We start from the raw sequence: 22,924 nt of genomic DNA, 5'->3' as shown, positions 1-22,924 counted from the left end.
GGTACATTACTTACTTAAAGAGTGTTTGAATTTCAGTTTACGAAACAGAATATATGAATGAATGTGAGTTTGCAAAACACGAGTTAGATCAAAGTGAGTTGGTGCAAGTTTGGTTTCAATTCTACCACCACTAGATGTGAATCCATCTTTTCAAAAGCAACTATTTGTTGCTTCTACTAGATGTGGATCACACATAGATGTAGATCCATTAAGATTTTCCAAACACACTTTTGGTTGTAATGTGATTTATGTTTGAATACTTTTATTTCAAAATAAAGTTTTGGCTTAAAAGTAGGTTGGATGAATGTAGTAGTGACAATTCGGTGAGTTGAGATGAAAGTTGGTTTGAAATTGAAAGTTAGTTGAGTAAATGTCGTTTTGAGTTTGGGAGGCCTAAACTGGAAAACAAACGTAAAGAGAATGGTTCTTATACAAACTATAGATATATAGATCTCACAATAGATATTTGTGAATGATTCCAATTATATATATGTGCATAGCATTCATAATACAGATTAAATTTTGTTCAATTCAGAAAATTGTTGCATTCTATCAATACCATCAAAAGTAGAGAAAGCCTGAGATGTCTGAGTGTTGAAATCTGATGATCTAGGTGGGGATCTGGGAGGTGAAGAGAGGTAAGGTTTTGGTGGTATTTGCAAGGATTGCAAGCTCGATTCCAACATATCCACCACTTCACTCATTGCTGGTCTATGTGAGGGGTCGGTTTGTATGCACCATAAGCTTACTATAATCACCTTTCGAATCATTTCTTTGTCATTTTCATTTCTGATGCATCTTAGTCCAGGGTCTTGTTTCAGTTCAAGACGCTTGTAAATCCATTGTGGAAAGTATATTTCACTTGAGCATTGAGCTTCTTCAACATTGATATTCTGTTTTCCCCCGACCATTTCTAAAACCATCATCCCGTAGCTGTAAACATCAGATTTATGGGAGACTCCGCCGAAATTTCTAGAGAACAACTCAGGAGCAATGTACCCTGCAGTTCCCCTGGTACCCAATAAGGATATAATACTTTCTTTTGTTTCACATACTTTTGCTAGGCCAAAATCGGAAATCTTGGGACAAAAATCCTCATCTAGCAATATATTGTGAGGTTTTATATCAAAGTGCAAGATTCTACTATTGCAACCTCGATGCAAGTACTCTAGTCCTCGTGCAACACCAATTGCAATATTGTAGATGGCTTTGCAACTCAATAGAAGATTGAGCTTGGTTGGATCTTTGCTTTCATATATGAACTTCTCAAGTGATCCATTAGGCATGTACTCATATATCAAAGCTCTTTTAGAACCTTCCAGACAGAACCCCAATAAAGTCACAATGTTAACATGAGAAGTGACACTGATGCTAGCAACTTCATTGATAAATTCTTCACCATTACCTTTGGAATCACTTAATACTTTAACTGCCACAAGACTTCCATCATGTAACTTCCCTTTGTAAACGCTCCCATACCCTCCTTTACCCAATTTGTTTTTGAAGGAATTGGTCGCTTTCTTTATCTCTGCATAACTGTATCTTATGGCGGTAAGGCGACCATGGTTTTTCAAAAACATCTCAATTATTTGGTGAGCGGGGTTCTGCTTGCTGAGATAACGTCTTCTAAAGGACCAAGCGAGGAATATCAATACTAATAGTGCCCCAACAACAGATGCAACTGCATAAGTTATCATAACATAAATCAAAACATGCATTTATAAGTCAAGGAAAAATAGCATAACTAGATCTACTGCATACCTGCTATCACTATAAGTTTGGTCTTTGTAGATTTCCCTGCAAATTTGAAAATCATGATAAATTGCAAATTCATACATAGATATTTCTCAATGCATCAAAAAAGTTGAAACAAAAACAAATACTTATTTTATCAACATTCTTATGCTTTACCTAGAGACAAATAAAGTTGAGACAAAATGAAAATGGAGTTGGGATCCATTTACTCCATATTCCACAAGTTTTGGGTGAAGTATTTTTCTTTCACCTAATTTAATCTGACAATTCAGACTCTATAGTGATGAACGTCAAAAGTTTTTCATGAGTGCGACTGTTAATGATCGAATTTTTAACCTAAGGTTAAGGTTGAAACAGTAACTTTTAATCACTACAAATGTCACTCGTTGGATCTAAGAGGCAAACCCACTTATCATTTCTAAGTCGTCCCATTTTATCATTTTTTTCGGGTCAACCCACTAGCTTGTTGTAAAATGGGGCATGGTGCATTATCCAACCCAGGGGCGGATGAGTTAGCTCGTTTTAGGCGGGTTTGGTCGTGCCACCCAATCTTTTATTTACTTACATAGATAAACTAAAACTTGTTTGATAATTTTTATTTTGTTTAGCTTAAACCTACCTCTACCAACAATGTATTTGTCTAGTATGACAAACAGCTAAACGGATGAGAGTGGAAGTTCTAATTCCGGGAAATATATTTGTTGGAAGAAACATGCAATTATTTCTCGAACAAGTCATTACATCTATGGAAAGATCAATGTTGATTCAATTTAAGCAAATTCAATTGGTTTTATTACAATCTAAGCTTCATACACAGGGCAAGCATATACATACCTTGGTCACAGTAAAATTTGCCGGTGTTGTCAAGCCGGCAGCGGCCTCCATGACGATGGCGGCAGGCAGAACAATCCCGAGACACTTGAATTTGGACAGCAAAATCCGCAGAAACGAAGTTAAAAAGGTCACCAGGTTCAAGCTTGTGACCCACCTCATCACTCATTGGAAGCTGAACCATCTTTGAACATCCTTTAAGATGTCTGGATTCAGTGTTATCGGAGTCGGAGACAGCCACCACAACACTCTCATCGATGTCTGGATGAGTGTAGTTACATATGGCGCTTTTAGTAGAAACAGAGTGGTAGCGGCGGAGATCGATGGAGTCGTTGCATTTGAAGAAGAACACAGAATTTTCGAGCTGAGAAGTAGCTAGAGGCGTGCTAACATTGAATATAGATTTGTAGTCGAAAATTCCGCAACTTCTTAGTGACAAGGTTAGGATGAGCTCACTGTCTCTAACAGTGATTACTGTGTCTTCAAGCTTGGCAATATTAAACCATTTATCGTTGTTCTTGATGATTTTTGTGGCGGTTGGGTCATGGTCGTCGCAGCCATGAATCGCCAAGATGCCGCAGTCAGGGTGTTGATGTTTCCCAGATAACCGCACTTGATTGTAGGTGGACACTTGCTGCTGGCACATACCAGTTGGAGGAAGAAAACACCCACAAACAACACTACTGTCTTCATTGCAAGATCAATGCTATTGGGAGCAGCAGCATACTTGTGAAACAGGGGAGAAGAAGTCAGAATGGCTTTAGAGGTGTTTACTCTCTAGTCTCTACACGCAACCAGCCTTATTTGACTAAGTCTTGGGAGAAAATTCATCACAACTTCACTAGCTGTGAATGTGGAAAAATATACTTAAACATGCAAGAGTCAACACTTCCAAAAAAAAAATAGATTGTGACCCAAAGAAAGAACATAAAGAAAAGGGTAGTCATTGTTTTTTTCTTTTGATAATAAAAGGGTAGTCATTGTTGGACATAATATATGAAATCATTAATATATCGATTAATAAAAATTTAGGGGTTAATGATTAAATTAATTCATGATTTTATAAGATAGTTTGATTTTAATTATTCGACGGAAAAATTACATTTAGTGGCGGTAAAAAACAATGACTACCCTGCATAATTTATTTAGTATGTTTGAAAAATGTTTAGCATAACAAAAAAACTAATAACATGTATATATTAAGAGAAGTCACAAACCCTTTTTAGAGAATCAATAATCACTATTTTATGGTAGTAGAAAAAGGATAAAATTGAACTGTTTGTATCCATTGGACTGTACCTGTTGCCACTATCAGCATCTTCTTTCTGCTTTTATCTGGGCACAGAAGAGGGGGGAAATGCAAGCAAAGCAAATAAATTATACACATTTTAATTCATATCAAACAGTTGATAATTCAACCTTTCGCAATTCTTTTTCCTTATAATTGAAGAGTTGCAGAAGAATGTCAAATGAGGGCAAGACTACCTCTCTTCCCCCAAACAATTATTAATTTAACCCAACAGCAAAAAATTAAAGTTGAACTTCAAGCATATGCTGCACATGTATACATACCTTGAGCACAATAAAATTTTCCTTCAGTGTCAAGTTGACAATAGCCCTTTTGGTAATTAATACACTTGCGACAATCATGAGATACTTCTACTTCAATGACCATATCAGAAGATAAGAATTCAAACGGGTCATCACCATCAGGCTGGCCTTTTACTGCAACCTGAACAGCTGAACACCGTGCCATAGTAGTTGGCAACTCGAAACCGCCGCGAGGTTTCTCAGTATTTGGAAGGCCGTAGTAGATGTTGCTATGAGAACATTTTGTATAGTTATGAAAGAATTTTGGAAGGTTTTGTACTCTAAGGGAAGGGTTGCATCTGAACATAGTTATATTATATTTGAGATAATAAGAAGCTAAAGGAGAGGCAGGAGGAAGAGTGAAATTTTTGTCAAATGTTCTGCAATCTTTGTTATGCAAACGCTCATGTTGATCATAATCTGAGACTGTTATAGTAGTATGATCCACGTTTGTAACGAAAAACTGTCTTGATGGTGTATGGTTGTTTACTTGGATGGTTTTGTTAGAGAATGGATTCTTATCATGACAGCCATGTATGGCCACTGTGCCACAGTGTGGGTATTGTGCTGTTGTGAAAGGGAAGCTGATCTGGCCAAGATATCCACAATCAAAAGAGGGTGGACACTTTTCTTCTTCATGTTCAGCTGAACCAAGAAGCAGAAACTGGGAGAAAATTAATGAAAATTCCCAAATGAAAAGGGAGGTCATATTAGGTGAATATAAGGAACCAATGGCAATATTGGAAAAAAAGCAATGAATTATAAGAAAAATTCTGCTTTATGAATAGAGAAATGGTAATGACTTATAGGACTAACTACTAAGAATATGATTCACAAGCGAGAACTGTGTTGTGCTTGTTTTCTAATTAACTTCCATAATATATCATGGTTTTGAACCATTTGATACGCCAGTTTACACTTCACTTGGAAAAAGGCTACATGAGAAAAACAAGTGAAATTTGTGGTCAGTGAAACAATAGTGGAGACTTCCTTAGTTATCTTGCCCAGTCTACACGGCACTACTTGTTCATCCCGACAATGACTGTGGAAGACTGAGGACTTAGCCATGGAAAAAATAAGGAGTGGGACATGGTGAAGTGAACCACTACAACCTTGACGACCAGCAAGACTTGAGCTTTTGAAACTACAAGATTCCAACATCTTAACTCTGGTTTAAGCCTGAATTATATGATAATCTCCAAAAGTCCCTGTTTTTTCTTTTTATATGATGCTTTGAATGATGCAAGGGGAAGCAAAGCTCGTTTTGCGAGTAAAGCTTTCTTTATGAGTACGAAAACCTTGATCGCTTAGTGAGTTTTAGCTTCTTAAAAAATGCTCCATCCTGTGCCATTTCACTAAGCTAGCTCCCTTTTGCTTCTCTTGAATGCATGATGCCTAGGATTCACTTAGCTAAGGAATTTTGGCTAAGCAAATTCCTTCCTCTTCTTGAATACTAGATCTCCTTGGCTTGGAATTTTCTTGATCCCATTCCTATATCAAAAACTCAGGATTAGATGTACAATCTGAACATATTTAACACAATATCTAACCAAAAACTAAATATATACTACTAACATTTTGAGAGATAAATAGAAATATAAATCAAACATTTAATTCAAACAAATACCACAAATCAAATTTTTCCAATGTACCAAAAAAAAAAAAGTTCAAAAGTCATATTAAAATATAGGTAAAATTGACACTTATCAACCACTACAACAATTTGGCCGACTAGTGGCGGTTAACTAGCGACTTTTTCCTACAAACGCTCTTAGGGGATTGAAATCCCGTCGCTTTGGTAAGTGAAAGATGTTGACTATGTCCGTGCTCTCAATTGGTGCCAGCTGCAGAGGGCCAGAGCTTGTATGGATATCCATACTCGGATAGGGTCGCCTAAGCAACATGATTGTCGTGATGGTTTAAGACTTTAATGGCAATTATAAAAGCCAGTATCGTCCATGAATTTTCTTGATCCCAAAGATTTAAAACTTTGTTGTTGTTTGGGGACAGTTGTAGCGGTCATTAAGATTAGTACATTCACGTAAACCATCGCACATCACCTCTTTCCCTCTTCGTTTTTGGTTACAAATCATAACACAAGGTTGCTCTGCTCCTTCGAAGCACACATTTGTAGAAAATAGCATCAAACCCCAAACCCAAACTCATAGCCTCCTCCAGACACGAACAACTCTCGACCTCATCCTAATAGAGCAGCTGGTTCAGGATATTGGAAAGCTACTTGGACTGACAAACCAATTCTCACTTCCTGTGGGATGAAGACTGAAGAGCATTGGAGTGATGAAGGCCCGTGTTTTCTACAAGGAACATCCACCAAAAGGATCTAGAACTGATTGGATCATGCATGAGTATAGATTGCATGATTCAACGATCTCAAATTCCAAGCAAAGAGGGTCTATGAGAGTAGCTCAATTGCATGAGTTCAATTTTTCATCTTCCCAAAATATGTGGTGCTTTATAACTAGAATTGTAGTAAATCACTGCCGTCTTATAAACTAGCTCATAAAATCAGAGTCAAGAAAAAAGATGAAAAATAAAACTATTATAGTAACAAATATTGCTTATACAAAATATAACTACTACATCTTAGAATTCTGACAAACTATGGTGTGTCTCACATGACAAATGGACAGGAGAGGTTGAAGGAGAAGACAAAAAAGGTTTGGGTGGAATTTGCAACAACTCAACTCTACCTTCTAGCATTTCCACTACTTTGCTTATGCGTGGTCGATTTGAAGGATTGGTTTGTATGCACCATAGGCCCACTATTGTCATCTTTCTCACAATTTCATCATCATTTCCATTTCTTATACTCCGCAGACCAAGCTCCATGTTTGATTCAAGACGACTGTGTATCCAATGAGGAAAATATATTTCGCTGGAACGGTCAACTTCAGTGTTTATATTCTTTCGCCTGCCAACAATTTCTAAGACCATCATTCCGTAGCTATAAACATCTGACTTGTGTGATACTGCACCAAAGTTTCTAGAAAACACCTCCGGGGCAATGTACCCCGCAGTTCCTCTAGCACCAAGTATCGATACCATGCTTTCATCTCTTGAACATATCTTTGCAAGTCCAAAATCTGAGATTTTTGGACTGAAATTCTCATCTAGCAATATGTTGTGAGGTTTTATGTCAAAATGCAAGATCCTGCTATTGCAACCTCTATGCAAGTACTCTAATCCACGAGCGACTCCAATTGCAATATCAAACAATGTTTTGCAATCCAATTGGTTATCACTCTGGAATGATTTTTTCTCTTCATAAATAAACTTTTCAAGAGATCCATTGGGCATAAATTCATAAATCAGAGCTCTTTTAGAACCCTCCAAACAGAATCCCAAAAGTCTTACAATGTTGACATGTGAAGTCCTGCCGATACTTGCAACTTCATTGATGAATTCTTCTCCGTCACCTTTCAATTTACTTAAAATCTTGACAGCAACAGCATTTCCATCACATAACTTCCCTTCGTAAACACATCCAAACCCTCCTTGGCCTAATTTGTTTCTAAAATATTTAGTTATTTTCTTGACATCTGAATAACTATACCTAGCTGTGGGAAGAGATCCATGTTCCTTAAAAAACTTCTCAATAATCTGATTGGTCGGATTCTGCTTCCAAAAGAAGAGCGATGCGGAAGAGAAGTTCTTTATCCTAAAGCAGCAAGCCAAGACAATCAACACTGCAACTCCAGCACCTGCTAAGGCCACTGCAGAATTTATTTAGTATACAAAGGAACATGTTTAGCAGAACCAAGAAGATAAACATGTACATATTTGTAGGAGTCACAAGATAACGTTTGTAGACTATCCTTTCAGTTGATTAACTGGACTAGACTTACTACAGAAAAGCCGATTATAAAAATCTGTACAGAGCATAAATGATCAAATGAAAATATGATTTAGAGAATCAATAATCACTATTTTATGGTCATAAAAATGATAAATTGAGCGGGGTGTTTTTGGTGCTCTACCTATTGTGACTATGGGCGTCTTTTTTCCAGTTGTATCTGCAACCAAAGCCACAGCAGAATTTATTTAGTATACAAAGGAACATGTTTAGCAGAACAAAGAGAGTAAACCTGTATATAGTTACAGGAGTCACAAGATAATGTTTATAGGCTATCCTTTCAGTTGATTAACTGGAACTAGATTGTGGGCTTTCTACTGGAAAATTGGCTATATAAATCTGTATAGTGCAAGGAACATAAATGATCAAAAGAAAATATGATTTAGAGAATCAATATTCACTAGTTTATGGTCATAAAAAATGATAAAATTGAGCAGGGTGTTTATTTAATTTTAATAGTGGAAGGACTTGATTAGCTTGAGTTTTCAAGATCAAACACTTCAATTAGATTCTTGTTGAATTCAACATGGATCCATGTTAAAACTGTTAAAATAATGTTTCTTCAATGTTAAACTCAAGCGTCAAATTCTAACTTTTCGGTTAGTAATACATGAAATCATATTTACACAACCCAAAACAAATATATTCACCACAAACTTGATAGAAGAGAGACAAACCTGGAACTGGATCAGGTACACAGTGTTTAGCATGAACCCTATCAGCACAATAGCACCTCGAAGTGTAAATCTCAGAATCAAATCCACACCTCCCACCAGTGCTGTTACACACCCCGCAATCACTGGCGGTCCAATTCAACAGCAACCCTTTCCTCAGCACCGCTTCAACTCCTCCTTCACCGTCTTCCACCGTCACAACCACCGCCTCACCCTTGCAACTCCGCGACGCAAAGCTCAGATTTTTATCCCCCTCATACAATGCCAGAACCGAAGCCTTTTCACTTTTTTCAGAACACCCAATTTCGCGCTCTCGAAGCTCTCTGGGTAGAGATGGCAAGTCGTTGCAGCCGAAGAACAATATCAGGTTCTTTTGGTTCGGAACAAGATCGAACACACTGGAACTGGGAAGAGTGAGATTCTTCAGGGGATGAGAAACACAACTGATTGAAGTGTTTGATCTTGAAAACTCAGCATTGGAAACTCTTATTGACTGATTCTCATAGAATATTTGGTTGATGATGTATTGGGTGTTTGACAAATTGAGGATTGGGAAACCATTTCTGCTACAAGAGATTCCAAAACCAGGGTAACCACAAAAGGGTTGTTGTGTTCCTTCGATGTAGAAGGGGTAGGATATGCTCTGGTTTCCACAGGTTTTGGGTTCACAAGCTTCGAACGTTGGGTCAACAGAACACAGAGTGGTTCTGGTTAGGAGGTAGAAGATGATGATGTGTACATGAAGCAGGGGAGAACAGAGGATAAAGGAGAAGCTGTTTTGGACCATTTTTGGATACCTTGTATGTAGAGTTGATTCTAGATCGAAATTATTGGAAAGGGAAAAGGGAAATATGCCAAAATGATGAATTCAGATGAAGCGGCGTAAGAGTTTGACCTGATTAATGGGTTTTATTAATATCTTATGTGGAAAAGAAAATTCAAATGTCACATTTTAATTGGAAAACAGTACAAACAGCACATAAGCAACTGCATGTAAGTTTTTCCCTTTTAAATATATAAGGGTAATGGTAGAATTTTAATAAATTAATAAGGATAAAAATGAGAATAAATTTAATAAACTATAAGCTTTAAGCTATAAGCTACTTGAGATAGTTTATAGCTTAAAGCTTTAAGCTACTGAAATAAGTTTCTTCACCAAACACTTTTAAAGAGCTTTTAAACTAGTCAAATAAGCTTTAAGCTAGTCAAATAAGCTATAAACTAGCTGAAATGACATGCCAAACATAATTATTATTTATGTCAGAATTAGTTCATCAGGACAAGAAGTGGAAACTTCCTCGGTCAACTTGCCAGGTCTTCACGACACTACTAATTTATTTGGACAATGACTGCAGAAGACATAGGACATAGCCTTGGAAAAAACAAGGAGTGGGGCAGCCATTGTGGAACATGGTGAAGTGAACCAGTACAGCCTTGTCTTGAGCTTATTCTACAAGAAGATAATTTACAATACCTTAACCTGAGTAACATACAAGTTTCTTTTATACCGATGAGGAATAGTATCAATAGTGTATTTGTTTCCGCGGTGGGAAGGCCCTTAATCAATTCTATGAAGTATGAACAAGATATAGAATATAACTTCTAGAGCTATTGTGCTTTGAATTATGTATCATAGTATCATCACCAATCCAATCACCTACTGGGTTATCAACAACAAAAATATACGAATAATCAAAAGATATAGAAATAAAGTTTGCTGTCTGCATTTAGTTTTTGTCTTTTTGATTATTGTTCCTGCTGTTTTGTTCACTTCTATGCCAAATCTGAAGCACAAGTGTCCAAAATTAAGCAAAAATAGGCTATCCCTGCATTTTTCGCACCGCACATCACATGCATGTATTTAGTGTGCATTTAGGTAAACAACTTAAATAAGCACTTACTCATAATCTAATTTAAACTATTGAAATAAGTTGAAAATAGGTTATGAATAACCATAAACTCTAATTCATAAGGCATAAGCTAATATGAACAAAAATAAACTTATAACTTACAGCAAAATGTTGGGCAAACACTTAATGAGTGTAGTCGTGTAGATACTAGATATTTTGAAGTGAGAGATAAAGAGAAGAGAGAGAAATAATACATGTGATATATGATATGATGTAATAAGAAAAAGATATACAGCCTCAATAAGAAAAAGATATACAGCCTCAAGGACTTTGGAAGCCCATCAAAATCTGCAAAGTTGGGCCTAGTCTTTCCCATCTTTCTTTTGCGGATGATCTTGTGCTTTTTGCAGAGGCAAGTATGGAACAGGTGGCTATTATAAAGCTGATCCTTGACCTCTTCTGTACTACCTCAGGGCAGAAGTTGAACAAGGATAAAACAAGAATTTTCTTCTCCAAAAATGTGCACTACACAGTTAGGGAGCAGCTGAGTAGCACATTTGGATTCTCTAGAACCCATGATCTTGGCAAGTACCTAGGAGTTCCTCTACACCACAAGAGAGTGAACAAACAAACTTTTCAGTATGTCCTGGACAAGGCTAATCAGCGACTTTCTCAATGGAAGGCCAACTCCCTTTCCTTTGCGGGAAGGCTTACCTTGACTAAGTCAGTGCTAGCGGCGCTACCATCGTATGTTATGCAAACTTCTGCTCTCCCAATCTCAGTTTGTAGAAGCTTGGATAGGAACAGCAGAGATTTTATTTGGGGGGACCTCCCAAGGAACCGTAAAATCCAACTTCTGGCTTGGGATAAAATTTGTTCTCCCTCCCTCCAAGGGGGTCTTGGCTTGAGGCAGTCTCGGGATACAAACAATGCTTTTATGCTGAAGGTGAGTTGGGAAATTTGCTCAAAGCCAGATAAACTATGGGTCCAAGTAGTGAAGGCTAAATATAAGTGTGGGAGTGGCACAATTCCAGTGGTTAACAAAGGCAGAAACTCTTCCAACCTCTGGCAGGGGATTTGCAGCAATTGGCACAAGATGGAAAAGAACATTGGGTGGAGGATTGGGGACGGGTGTGAGACCCGATTCTGGATAGACAATTGGCTTCCAGCCTTTTCCCCATTATATGTCCATGCTACTACTACTCTCTCTGATTATGAGTTGCACCTCAAATGCTCATCCTTTGTGAACAACAATGGCTCTTGGGATACTCATAAGCTTGCTTATTGTCTCCCCAGAATCATCATGGACCACATCCTTGCTATGGCTCCACCAAATACAGCTAATGGGAAAGATTTGATTGCTTGGGCTGCCACTGATGATGGAGTGTTCACTGTTAAATCAGCATATGAATCCATATCAGCTAATGATGAACCAGTTGTGGACAAGAAATTATATCAATCTATTTGGAAATGGAAAGGGCCTCAAAGGATAAAAATTCTGCTATGGAAAATAGCAAGGAATATCCTCTTGACGAATGAACAAAGGGTCAGGAGACATATTGCCGAGAATGATGTTTGTCCTAGATGTCCCTCAACGGCGGAGTCCATCACACATGTGCTTAGGGACTGCCAATTTGCTACTGAAATCTGGAATCGATTCCTTCCTCCTACTGCCAGAAGTACCTTCTTTTCCCTACCGCGAGAAGATTGGTTGGCAAGCAACCTCCTGGACTCGAATCAAAGCGACAACGACCTTCCTTGGAACGTCACGTTTGGCATCATTATCCAACTATTGTGGCAGGCCAGGAATGAGCTAATCTTTGAAGAAGTTGGGCTCTCTACAACAGTGGTGTGTAGAAGAATTTCGAGATTGATCCAGGACACTCTTTCTTCTCTTGCTGATATGTCAGGAGAGTCTCTTGAACAGAGGGCCTCTGGAACAGCCTTCATCAAGTGGAAAGCACCCCCACAAGGATGGATCAAAATTAATACCGATGGGTCCTTCTCTCCCTCACCCAACCGTGCTGCGTGTGGAGGAGTCTTAAGAGACCACGAAGGTTTGTTTGTTGCTGGTTTCTCCGCTTTGCTGGGATGCTGCTCGATTAATCAGGCAGAGCTTTGGGAGATTTTCCATGGAGCACAGATTGCTCTATCTAGGGGGTTCACTAAGATTGTTGTGGAATCAGACTCTAGCTTCGCTGTCAACATAATTAACCAAGGATGCCCTGCTTCCAAGCCAGCTGCACCCTTAGTTAAAGATATCAAGAGGGTCTTCAATTGTTTCCAACAAGTTCATCTTAAGCATGTTTTCAGAGAGGCAAACTCGGTAGCGGATGCTTTTGCAAAGAATGGCATGGGGTTATTGTTGCCTATTAGGATTTATGATTTTGTCCCTGACTTTATCTCTATTCCTTTGCTTTTTGACTCTTGTAATACCCTTCATATTAGGGGGGACCTTCCTTAGTTTTGGGCGTTAGCCCCGTAATGAATCAAAAAAAAAAAATAAGAAAAAGATAAAAAGAAAAATGAGGTGTATGTGGAGCTGAAATGTATATACTCTATACTATATAATATTTGGGTGTCATTGCTTCCTTATAAGCTAGTTCTACTCATCAATTACCAGAGTTAGGACAAAAGATGAAAAAGACTATTATGGTTGCAAATGAATAATACAAGAAATAACTACATCTTAGAACTCAAGCTATCACATGCCAATTGGATTGGAGAGGTTGGAGGAGAAGATAAAAACGGTTTGGGTGGCATTTCCAACAACTCAACTCTGCCTTCCAGCATCTCCACTACTTTGCTTATGGGTGGTCGAGTTGAAGGATTGGTTTGTATGCACCATAAGCCCACTATTGTCATCTTTCTCACAATTTCATCATCATTTTCACTTCTTATATTCACCAGACCAAGCTCCATGTTTGATTCAAGACGATTGTAAATCCAATGAGGAAAATATATTTCACTGGAACGATCCACTTCGGTAATATTTTTCCTCCTGCCCACAATTTCTAAGACCATCATTCCATAGCTGTAAACATCTGACTTATGTGATACTGCACCAAAGTTCCTGGAAAACACCTCTGGGGCAATGTACCCTGCAGTTCCCCTAGCACCAAATATCGATACCATGCTTTCATCTCTTGAACAGATCTTTGCAAGTCCAAAATCTGAGATTTTTGGACTGAAATTCTCATCTAGCAAAATGTTGTGAGGTTTTATGTCAAAATGCAAGATCCTGCTATTGCAACCCCTATGCAAGTACTCCAATCCACGCGCAACACCAATTGCAATATCAAACAATGTTTTGCAATCCAATTGGTCATCGCTCTTGAATGATTTTCTCTCTTCATAAATGAACTTCTCAAGAGATCCATTAGGCATAAATTCGTAAATAAGAGCTTTTTCAGAACCCTCTAAACAGAATCCCAGAAGTCTAACAATGTTGACATGTGAAGTCCTGCTGATACTTGCAACTTCATTGATGAATTCTTGTCCGTCACCTTTCAATTTACTTAAAATCTTGACAGCAACAGCACTTCCATCACATAACTTCCCTTTGTAAACACATCCAAACCCTCCTCGGCCTAATTTGTTTCTGAAAGAGTAAGTTATTTTCTTGACATCTGAATAACTATACCTAGCTGTTGGAAGGGGACCATGTTCCTTAAAAAACTTCTCAATAATCTGATTGGTTGGATTCTCCTTCCAAAACAAAAGAGATGGGGAAGGAATGATCTTTGTCTTGAAGCAACAAGCCAAGACAGCCAACACTGCAACTCCAACGCCCACCAAGGCCACTGCAGAATTTATTTATTACACAAAGGAACATGTTTAGCAGAACTAAGAAAGTAAACCTGTATATAGTTACAGAAGTCACAAGATAACGTTTATAGGCTGTTCTCTCAGTTGATTAACTAGACAAGATTTTTGCTTTCTACTAAAAAACCGATTAGATAAATCTGCTTAGTGCAAGGACCATAAATGATCAAAAGAAAATATGGTTTAGAGAATCAATAATCATAAGTTTATGGTCATTAAAAATAATAAAATTGAGCAGGGTGTTTTTTGTGCTCTACCTGTTGTGACTATCAGCACCTTTTTTCCAGTTTTGTCTGCAAAAGAGAACAAAGATTGAAGAAAATGAAATCATTGCAAATAATGTATTATACTTTTTTGATTCATCTCGAACATTTGATAAGGTAAGTGAATGTAACTTTCTGCAATATGTTTCCAGTTTCCTTATAATTGAAGAACTACAGAACAGAAGAACGCTTACCAGAACTGTTGGCACAGTAAAATCTGTCTCTGCTGTCAAGTTGACACTGCCCTCTATGGTGGTAGTGACAATTTGCACACTCTTCTGTTAATTTTACTTCGGTGAAGATATCAGCGGTCACGAATGTAAAAGGGTCTCCAGAGTCAGGGACGTCTTTAATTGGAAGCTGAACCTTCGTACATGCTGCCAAAGAATTTTCAGCAGTGATGTTGTAACTGTAAAAGAGATCGTAGTCATGGCACTTTGTATATTTATGCACGTATTTTGGCGGGCTGACATGGAGTGTGCGGTTGCATCTGAACATGGTTACATTGTAACGGATATGAAAAGAAGCAAAGTGAGAGGTGGGAGGAAGAGTGTAATTATCCCTGAAGGCTTCACAATTCCTGGACTCCAGAAGTGTGTAGAGATGGTTGTCTCTAAGATGAACAGTTGTTGCGGTAGGACTAGTCTGAGAGTGAGAAACGCCTAAAACAGTAAACAATTTTCCTTGATTCTGTAATTGGATCATTGGATCATCACAATTGGGTATGGGCAAAAAGCCACAGTCCTGGCGTTCTGTTTTAGTGAAGGGGAAACTGATATTGCCAAGATATCCACAGCTAAATGAAGGTGGACACTCTCCTTGGTACTCATTCCCATCAACACCCACCAAGAGAAGCATAATAAGGTGAGCAAACAAAAGAAACAGAAATTCATAAACTCTGGTCATCCTGAATCACTCAGACCCAATTGTAAGTACGTTTATCAGCTAAAAAATATTATAATGATCTAATGCAGTATTATTCTTAGTTGATCTAATGGAGTACCATTTACAATTGGAAATCCTTCTACAATTAATTATAAAGTACTCTCTATAGTCATCAGGACAAGAAGTGGAGACTTCCTCAGTTATCTTGCCCAGTCTTCATGACACTACTTGTTCATTTGGACAATGACTGGAGAAGACCTAGACTTAGCCTCGGAAAAAACAAGGTGAAGTGAACCCCTACAGCCTTGACTTGGGCTTTTGAAATGGGACGTTTACATGAAGATATTCATATTCTACAAGAAGATAGGTTATGGATATTATGCTATTCCTGCATTCTCGCATTTTTCACACCACATCACACGCATGTATTTAGGGTGCGTTTCAGTAAACAACTTAATTAAACATTTATAGTAATAAGTGCCTATCGCATAAACGCTTGTTTATAATCTAATTTGAGAAAGCTATTGAAATAAGCTTAAAATAGGTTATGGATAAACATAGACTCTTCTTGTTCATAAGCTAATAATCTGAACAACTGATGAAAAAAAGCTCAAAACAACTTATAAGTATGTCATAAGTTATTTACATAAGTTCTCTCGAACATATACATAAGCGTTTATACTATAAAATAAGCTCATCTAAATGGGGCCTTAATCATAAGTAAAGATTAGAAGTTTCTATTCCCAAAGGGTTGCAAAGCTTACGGAAATTTATATACAGGAACTTGGGGTCAAGATAGTCAGCTCTACACTGCTGCATACTTAATCAAGATGACACTCACTTTTGGGGCACATTAAACAACACAACTACTGTACAAAAGAATCTTCCTGGCACTGATCTTAACCATCCAACTCTAATAATCAATCAGAGATGAACAATCTGCAGACGCCAAAAATTTCAGTCCAGACACTCTTTCCAGGTCCCAGCCTTTGCTACTCATAAATGCAATGCCCCTTTTAGATGAATTCATGGATATCATACATCTGTTGCTACTTGACAGTGAGATTCAATCAATTACTTTGGCCTATAAAAATTTTATGATTGCAAAAAGTGGAAGGTACCATAAAGAATAAAAGGTCTCCAATTTTTGACCTATGACACTTTAACCCCACTAGGACGTTTTCCTTCCATAGCATCCTTCTTATTGCGACAATCAGAACATAGAAAAGGACCTTGCCAGGGCTTTGAGCTGGTGGAAAAAATGCCACCTGCATGGACGGAGATGCCCTCGCTTGGAGCAAGATCAACTTGGCACACAGCACAGACAAAAAGGCCAGATGTTGTTGATTGCCCTGAGTTCTCATCACTTCCTAATCTGCAGGACACAATAAAATATTCAATATCTATGAACCAGAACAGTTTGCATAAGATTTAAAGAAATATGGATAGAAAATTATCTCTGAGCAAGACTCACTCAACAAGAAAACCAGCTTAACAAAATGTTATAAGTGTGTAATGCTTCCAGGCAAGAACAAATCCATAACTACTGAAATTGGCTTGCATTGCATCCTAAGTAGAAATTATGAAACTGAGAATTATATTGATATCAGTCCAAACAAAACACTTATCTTTTAAATTACATAAAACCATGTCTATACCTATGGGTGTATTTTGTTGGGGAACTAACTACTTAAGTGGAGAAAGAATTCATTACTGTTTAAGATGAAAGGTGAAGTTGAAATGAACAATCAATGATTCAATCTTCTCTTCTGTATCTTCAACTAAGAAGTTTATCTTCATTTTGACAATCAAATTATTCAAAAACATTATTAGCTTAGTCCCATTTTGTAGAACAATAATTTAATTCAGAAGGGAATTAGGAAATCATTGTCTCTCCAACAATATTCTGAAACAAAACACGATAAATATCATAAATGTATAAAGCTTCATAGCCTATTATCTAACCAGTCACCAATGTTCCCAAATCAAAACTCTTCCCTAATATTAAACCACAAATAATATGATTGAGCTCCTAAAAGAATAATCGTTAGAAGACCACCCTCCCATCAGCCCTCACCCCTTGTCACTTCAGTTTATTTGTACCAACCATGTATCAACCTCAAATTTTAATGACAGAAATCCTGTGAGGACAAAGGAGGTCCATAGAAGGAAAAAAATATGCAAAGCACTTTCAAAATATTTTTCAATACTCAATCAAGTTGATAAAATAGAATGGAAGATTACCTTTCAGCAAGCATTGCTGATCCTTCTTCGAACAGTTCCTCCACTATATTTATAGCTGAAAGCTTCTTTGACAGCTTACTAGCAGAATCACGGGACCTTTTCCTGAAGAAAAAATCTCTCAGCTTGTTCCGCTTTTTGGGGGAAGGTGTTGGTGGCAATTCATTATCAGGTGGGATTATGTCAACTACTATGCATGTTGTATCATCCTTTAACCCTCTTGATCTTAGTGCTTCCTGAATAGCAGTAGGAATATACACATGTGAGGGGAACCGCCAAAAGAGCAACATGGTGCAAATGTCAAACATAAGCCAAAGGACAAGTTGACTCTGCTTAAAATCAGCAGCTAGTATTTTAGTGCTTATTACCTTGACAACCTGCATAGCAGCAAGTTCTGCTGGCAAACCACGGCAAGATTTTGCAGCCATTTCTGACGATAAAGCGTCCCATATGCCATCAGAAGCAATTACGAGCCTCCCACCAGCATTTGATAGCTATAATCCATGACAAGGTGTAAGATTATTATCCTGAACAAATACTAGCAGGCTAGCAAGATGCATAGGCATTATTATAATCAATGACGCGAAGAACAAGAGATTATCTGGAAACAAGTTCTACCTTCACTTGTTTGACATATGGGACTGGAACTATAAATTCCCCAACATCCATGTCTCCTATTGACCTAGAAAGGCACAGACCCCCTGGCCAGCATCGAAGGGGACCAATCTGCAATGGTCCAGAACTAAACATTTAAAATACAGATAAGCTAAGTGAAATGTCCTTAAATTAGATGCTGAAGCTGAAAGGAAGCGAGGGGATATAAGAAGTATAATCACAAATTACAACATAATATGCTCACCTCAGCACCACCAACAATGCTAAGCCTCCCAACTTCACCTCCACTTGCAGTAACACGTTCCCTCCTATGTACACAGTGCAGCTCATAACCATGAGCAAACAGAAAAAGCTAAGTGACTAAGCCTGAGAAATAAAAACATACTCTTCAATATTCTCTTCTAGTCTGTGATCCACAGTTAAGGTGGTTACAGCACCACCCTGAGTGTCTAGTATACAGCGGGAATCTCCAACAGATGCAACTGTCACAGTCCATCTATCCACTATCACAAATGTTGCTGTGGTTCCAGAAGTTTCACCTGGACAAAACCAACAGATAAGTACTCATAAAGTCAGCTAAGAATAAAAGATCAAATTCAAAATCCTCCCTTATTTTCATCCTCCTAATAACACAAAAGAAAACAAGAGTCAAAGCCAAAGTGCACACCTCTGCTCTGAAATTCCTTATCAGTCTTAACAAAACCAGCAACCAACGCCCTAGGTAAAGCTTGCAACCACTCATCTCGCCCAAGCCCTCGAGGAAGAGCACCCAAAACATGATTTAACAATTGCTCCCTGGTATAAATGGCAGCAGCATTTCCATTGTGTCCATCAAAGATCTGTGAACCAGAAGAAATGAGTGACCATATCATAGGATGATGTCCTCCTATCCAAAGGACATTCAATCCAGTTCACAGTTCAGAATTACAATCTGAAAAGGCTTTTGAAAGTTGCATACAACCAAGAGTAAAACATAAAGCAAAATTTCAATTAAAACATGAAGAACTGAAAATCAGCAATCTTCTAAGTGCTAGTTATTAAGTCAATATAGTGCCTGTTTGGAAATCCTTCTGCAATTTGATTCTGAAGCCAAAATCAATTAATTATGAGAAAAGAGAAACTAATCCAAACTTGCTAATAATCAGAAGTAGAGAAGGTGAAAAATACCGCGAATACGGAGAAGGATGATGAAGAGTTCCCAGGCACTCTTTGACAATCAGTCTTAATCAAAAAGTAATCTTCCCCTTTCTTAGACTGAGCAGCATGACCAAACCTCAGAGTGGGCTTCTCCATCTTTTCACTCTTCATCTCTCTCTTGAGCAACGAAGCAAGAGGCACAAGATCATGGTGGTGATGCCGCCTCCCTTCACTGGAAGCCATTTCTAGCCCCCACCAAAGAACCCTCCTCTCAGACCCAATTACTCAAATTCAAAACTTCAATTTTCTAACAAGCACACTAGATCTCCAAAGTCCAAAAGTAAAACACTGAAACACTACAGAAGCACTTTTTTCCACACTAATTGTCAAAGAAACACAGACTTCACCACAAGTTGATCTGCATTCATCACAAACAAAGTTGTCAATCAATGATTGAGTAACTACTCACTCATCTCCAGCAACAACCAGATCATAAAACATAAAACTCCAAAGTACATATACAAATCTTCACAATGCAATTTGTAGTACCAGTTTTTTGCCTCAGCTGAACTTTAAGAACCCTGAGCTTCAATTAAATTTTTCAAAGAAACTTGAAGCTGGGGTCACAGCCTCACAGCCACAGGTTCACAGCAGACAAAACAAAGAACACAAATTCCAAACAGTAAAAAAAACAAAGTAGCTGAATTACCAGGAAGAATGTCTCAGCACAAAACCAGATGCAGATCTAACTGCTACTCCAAGCAACCATGCACAGAAGAAGAAGAAGAAGAAAAAGAAGAAAAGAAGATATCAATATGTGTACAAAACGCGTATTGATGACCAGGTATGAACTGTTGAACTCAATAATCTAAAGTTCTAAACACATAATCTAACATTAAAAAAAACAAAAGCACCTAATTTCTAGAAAGAGAGAGATTGATAATCATCTTATATTAAAAAATGGGACAACAAAAAAAGCATCAAAATTTGATTTTTTTAGTACCAAACCAAGTCAGCTCTTAAGCAATTTTCCTAAGCAAAAACAAAAAAGTTGAAACTTTTAGATGTAGATTCTGCTCCAGAACCAGAAATAATAGCCATAAAACAAATGTTGCTGGCGTGGTAGCTGAGGGATCAAGCTAGCTTTCATTTCAATACAACTTTACTGACTTATACAAAAGCCTTGCTTGCTTGTAAATACCCTCATTCTGTTTCAGTTAAAAGTCGGTATCTTTAACTTTTTTTCTATCTGTTTCCTTCTCTTAGAGGAAAAAAAATGTAGCCTCATTTTTGTACTTTGAGATAAAAGAAGGAAAAAAAAGAGAGTAAATTTACAATGAGCAAAGAGTTGACATGTGGAGAAACAGATTCTAGCAGGTAATGTGTGAGACTGATATGGACATACAACCTAAGCAGGACACCAATTTCTGTAAAGAAATGGAGTGAGTGAATGAGTTAGATTGTCTCATTGGATTAGGACAATGGATTTGGTTTGGGAGGTGTATTTTAGTGGGGTGAGTGAGTGTAGAATAATAATATTCAATTAGAAAACTAATAATTAAATTTTAACATCTCTAGAAAAGTAATATGATATGTAATGTGATAAGAAATACAAGAGATAAAAAAAAAGTGTGTGGAAATGGGATGAAAGAGTAAGAATAGTGTGAATCTATCATTACTCGTTTAACATTTTATTATTTTATTATTGGTTTACGTTGTGTTTTGTTTTTAGTTTGGAAGTTTGTTTGATGCATTAAAATTTTAAGATCACGCATTTCAATGTCACAAATGTAAAAAAAAATTATACATTCATTATATGAAAAACTTACAAACCGAAAACCAAACAAACACACTTAAAGATCTGTTTGATTTTCTTTTTCATTTTTCATAAGTGTGCTTATCTTATTTTCTAATGACAAAAAAATGTTCTAGGATGTATTTATTTATTCTATTTTCATTTTCATAATGTTAAAAAGAGAGGACCTTATATTAAATTATTTAGTTCTAAAAAATGTTTAATTTTTAAACACATAATTTGATTTTAGAATAAGTTGGTGGGACCAGAGGAAATTGTATTGTGTGGAAGAAACAAAGAGGTTTTGAGGGGAATAAAAAAAATAAAAAAAGAAAGTTAATATGGGAATTGATGAAAGGAAAGAGACACGTGTGTTAAGGGGTTTGCATGTGTTTCTGGGATGGCAATGATGCGACAGCGATGCGGCGCTGTTTTGTTTAGAGAGAGAGAGTGCGATGCAGCTTTGCAGAATTTGCATACCTCACTCTGGACCATGGTAGAGTATAGTATACATCCATGACGGAGTAGAATGATGTTTTCTTCTCACTTTTTATCCCCTCCACCTTTAAGAATATGAAGAAAAAATAGAGGAATAAATGATATCTTTTTTCAATAATAATATGTTTACAACCCCTCAAATCAAGAAGTCTTATTAACTTGCCTATCAGCCATGAAAGGTGGTAGTATCACAAAATTAAAAGAGAAATGTTGGGTGCACTTTTGTGTATCACCAACATAAACTTTTAAAAAACAACATCTATATTGCTTGACAACCATTCCATTGCTATACAACTGTTATCATTATTCAATCACCGATGTTATTCTTTTTCTTTTTAAAATTCTCTTATTCGTCTATCAAAATAAAATAAAAAAATTTCATCCATATGTGAATTAATTTCGTAATTTTAGCTCATAGGTAAAGATGTTTTAGTGCATCGATCTCATTTTATTACCCCTACTTATAGTAAAGTTTTGTTGTCAAGACTTCTTGACTTGAGGGGCTGTAAACCACAATGATGTTGGGTCGACCAAATCACTAAAGCAAGTCTGCCCAAAGAGACAAAAAGGTCGATGTTAATGTTAGTTATCCACACCACACTCATAGTAAGGTTTCAATTCGTCGTCATGACTTGTTGACTCCAAGCCTTTGGGGCTTGTAAACCGTTAGGATGGATGTTGGGTCGATCAAGTCACTAAAGTAAGCTTGCCCAAAGAAATAGAGAGTTGATGTCAGTTATCCACTACACCCATAGCAAGGCTTTGTCGTCAATATTATATTTCTTGACTCCAAGCTTTGGGGGGTGTGGACTGTCACGATATTGGGTCGGCCAAGTCACTTATAGACCGAAATCTTTTGAGGCTAGCCTCTCAATTTTTCACTACCCGGCCATATTAGTGTGATCACTTGATCCTCACTCCCCTTTAACTTAATTGTTTGATCATCACCCCTATAATGTAATAACTTTATCTTCATTCTCCCCACTAATGTGTACTATAGCGTGAGGCTTTCCATCACCCTTAATTATTAATAAGGGAGACATTGACTATATAAAAGCTCCCTTAAATTATAATCAAACATGTTCATTTTT

The 22,924-nt window shown here is 37.3% G+C and overlaps 4 protein-coding genes across 4 annotated transcripts; all 4 read right to left on the bottom strand.

Annotated features, from left to right (window-relative positions):
• Positions 1–465: 465 nt before the first annotated feature.
• Positions 466–5,617, bottom strand: LOC130720005 (LEAF RUST 10 DISEASE-RESISTANCE LOCUS RECEPTOR-LIKE PROTEIN KINASE-like 2.5). The gene is made up of 5 exons (XM_057570590.1): positions 4,159–5,617; positions 3,886–3,921; positions 2,590–3,273; positions 1,762–1,797; positions 466–1,681 (listed from the first exon to the last, which is right to left on the bottom strand). Exons 1-5 carry the CDS (start codon positions 4,883–4,885, stop codon positions 516–518), a joined length of 2,649 nt encoding a protein of 882 aa, XP_057426573.1. The 5' UTR covers positions 4,886–5,617; the 3' UTR covers positions 466–515.
• Positions 5,618–6,721: 1,104 nt separating this feature from the next.
• Positions 6,722–9,612, bottom strand: LOC130716562 (LEAF RUST 10 DISEASE-RESISTANCE LOCUS RECEPTOR-LIKE PROTEIN KINASE-like 2.4). The gene is made up of 3 exons (XM_057566524.1): positions 8,728–9,612; positions 8,175–8,210; positions 6,722–7,910 (listed from the first exon to the last, which is right to left on the bottom strand). Exons 1-3 carry the CDS (start codon positions 9,509–9,511, stop codon positions 6,781–6,783), a joined length of 1,950 nt encoding a protein of 649 aa, XP_057422507.1. The 5' UTR covers positions 9,512–9,612; the 3' UTR covers positions 6,722–6,780.
• Positions 9,613–13,116: 3,504 nt separating this feature from the next.
• Positions 13,117–16,019, bottom strand: LOC130716666 (LEAF RUST 10 DISEASE-RESISTANCE LOCUS RECEPTOR-LIKE PROTEIN KINASE-like 2.4). The gene is made up of 3 exons (XM_057566668.1): positions 14,857–16,019; positions 14,657–14,692; positions 13,117–14,377 (listed from the first exon to the last, which is right to left on the bottom strand). The coding sequence occupies exons 1-3, from the start codon at positions 15,566–15,568 to the stop codon at positions 13,257–13,259; spliced, it is 1,869 nt and encodes a 622-aa protein (XP_057422651.1). The 5' UTR covers positions 15,569–16,019; the 3' UTR covers positions 13,117–13,256.
• Positions 16,020–16,146: 127 nt separating this feature from the next.
• LOC130716667 (probable protein phosphatase 2C 15) lies at positions 16,147–20,786 on the bottom strand. The gene is made up of 9 exons (XM_057566669.1): positions 20,250–20,786; positions 19,571–19,958; positions 19,071–19,242; positions 18,789–18,942; positions 18,648–18,711; positions 18,407–18,514; positions 18,157–18,282; positions 17,792–18,024; positions 16,147–16,922 (listed from the first exon to the last, which is right to left on the bottom strand). Exons 2-9 carry the CDS (start codon positions 19,781–19,783, stop codon positions 16,700–16,702), a joined length of 1,293 nt encoding a protein of 430 aa, XP_057422652.1. The 5' UTR covers positions 19,784–19,958; positions 20,250–20,786; the 3' UTR covers positions 16,147–16,699.
• Between the last annotated feature and the right edge of the window lie 2,138 nt (positions 20,787–22,924).

The sequence above is a fragment of the Lotus japonicus genome, chromosome 5 (genome assembly GCF_012489685.1).
Source record: "Lotus japonicus ecotype B-129 chromosome 5, LjGifu_v1.2".
Taxonomy (NCBI): domain Eukaryota; kingdom Viridiplantae; phylum Streptophyta; class Magnoliopsida; order Fabales; family Fabaceae; genus Lotus; species Lotus japonicus.
The sequence above is the reverse complement of the archived record's forward strand: the minus strand, read 5'-3'. Positions and strand labels throughout refer to the sequence as shown.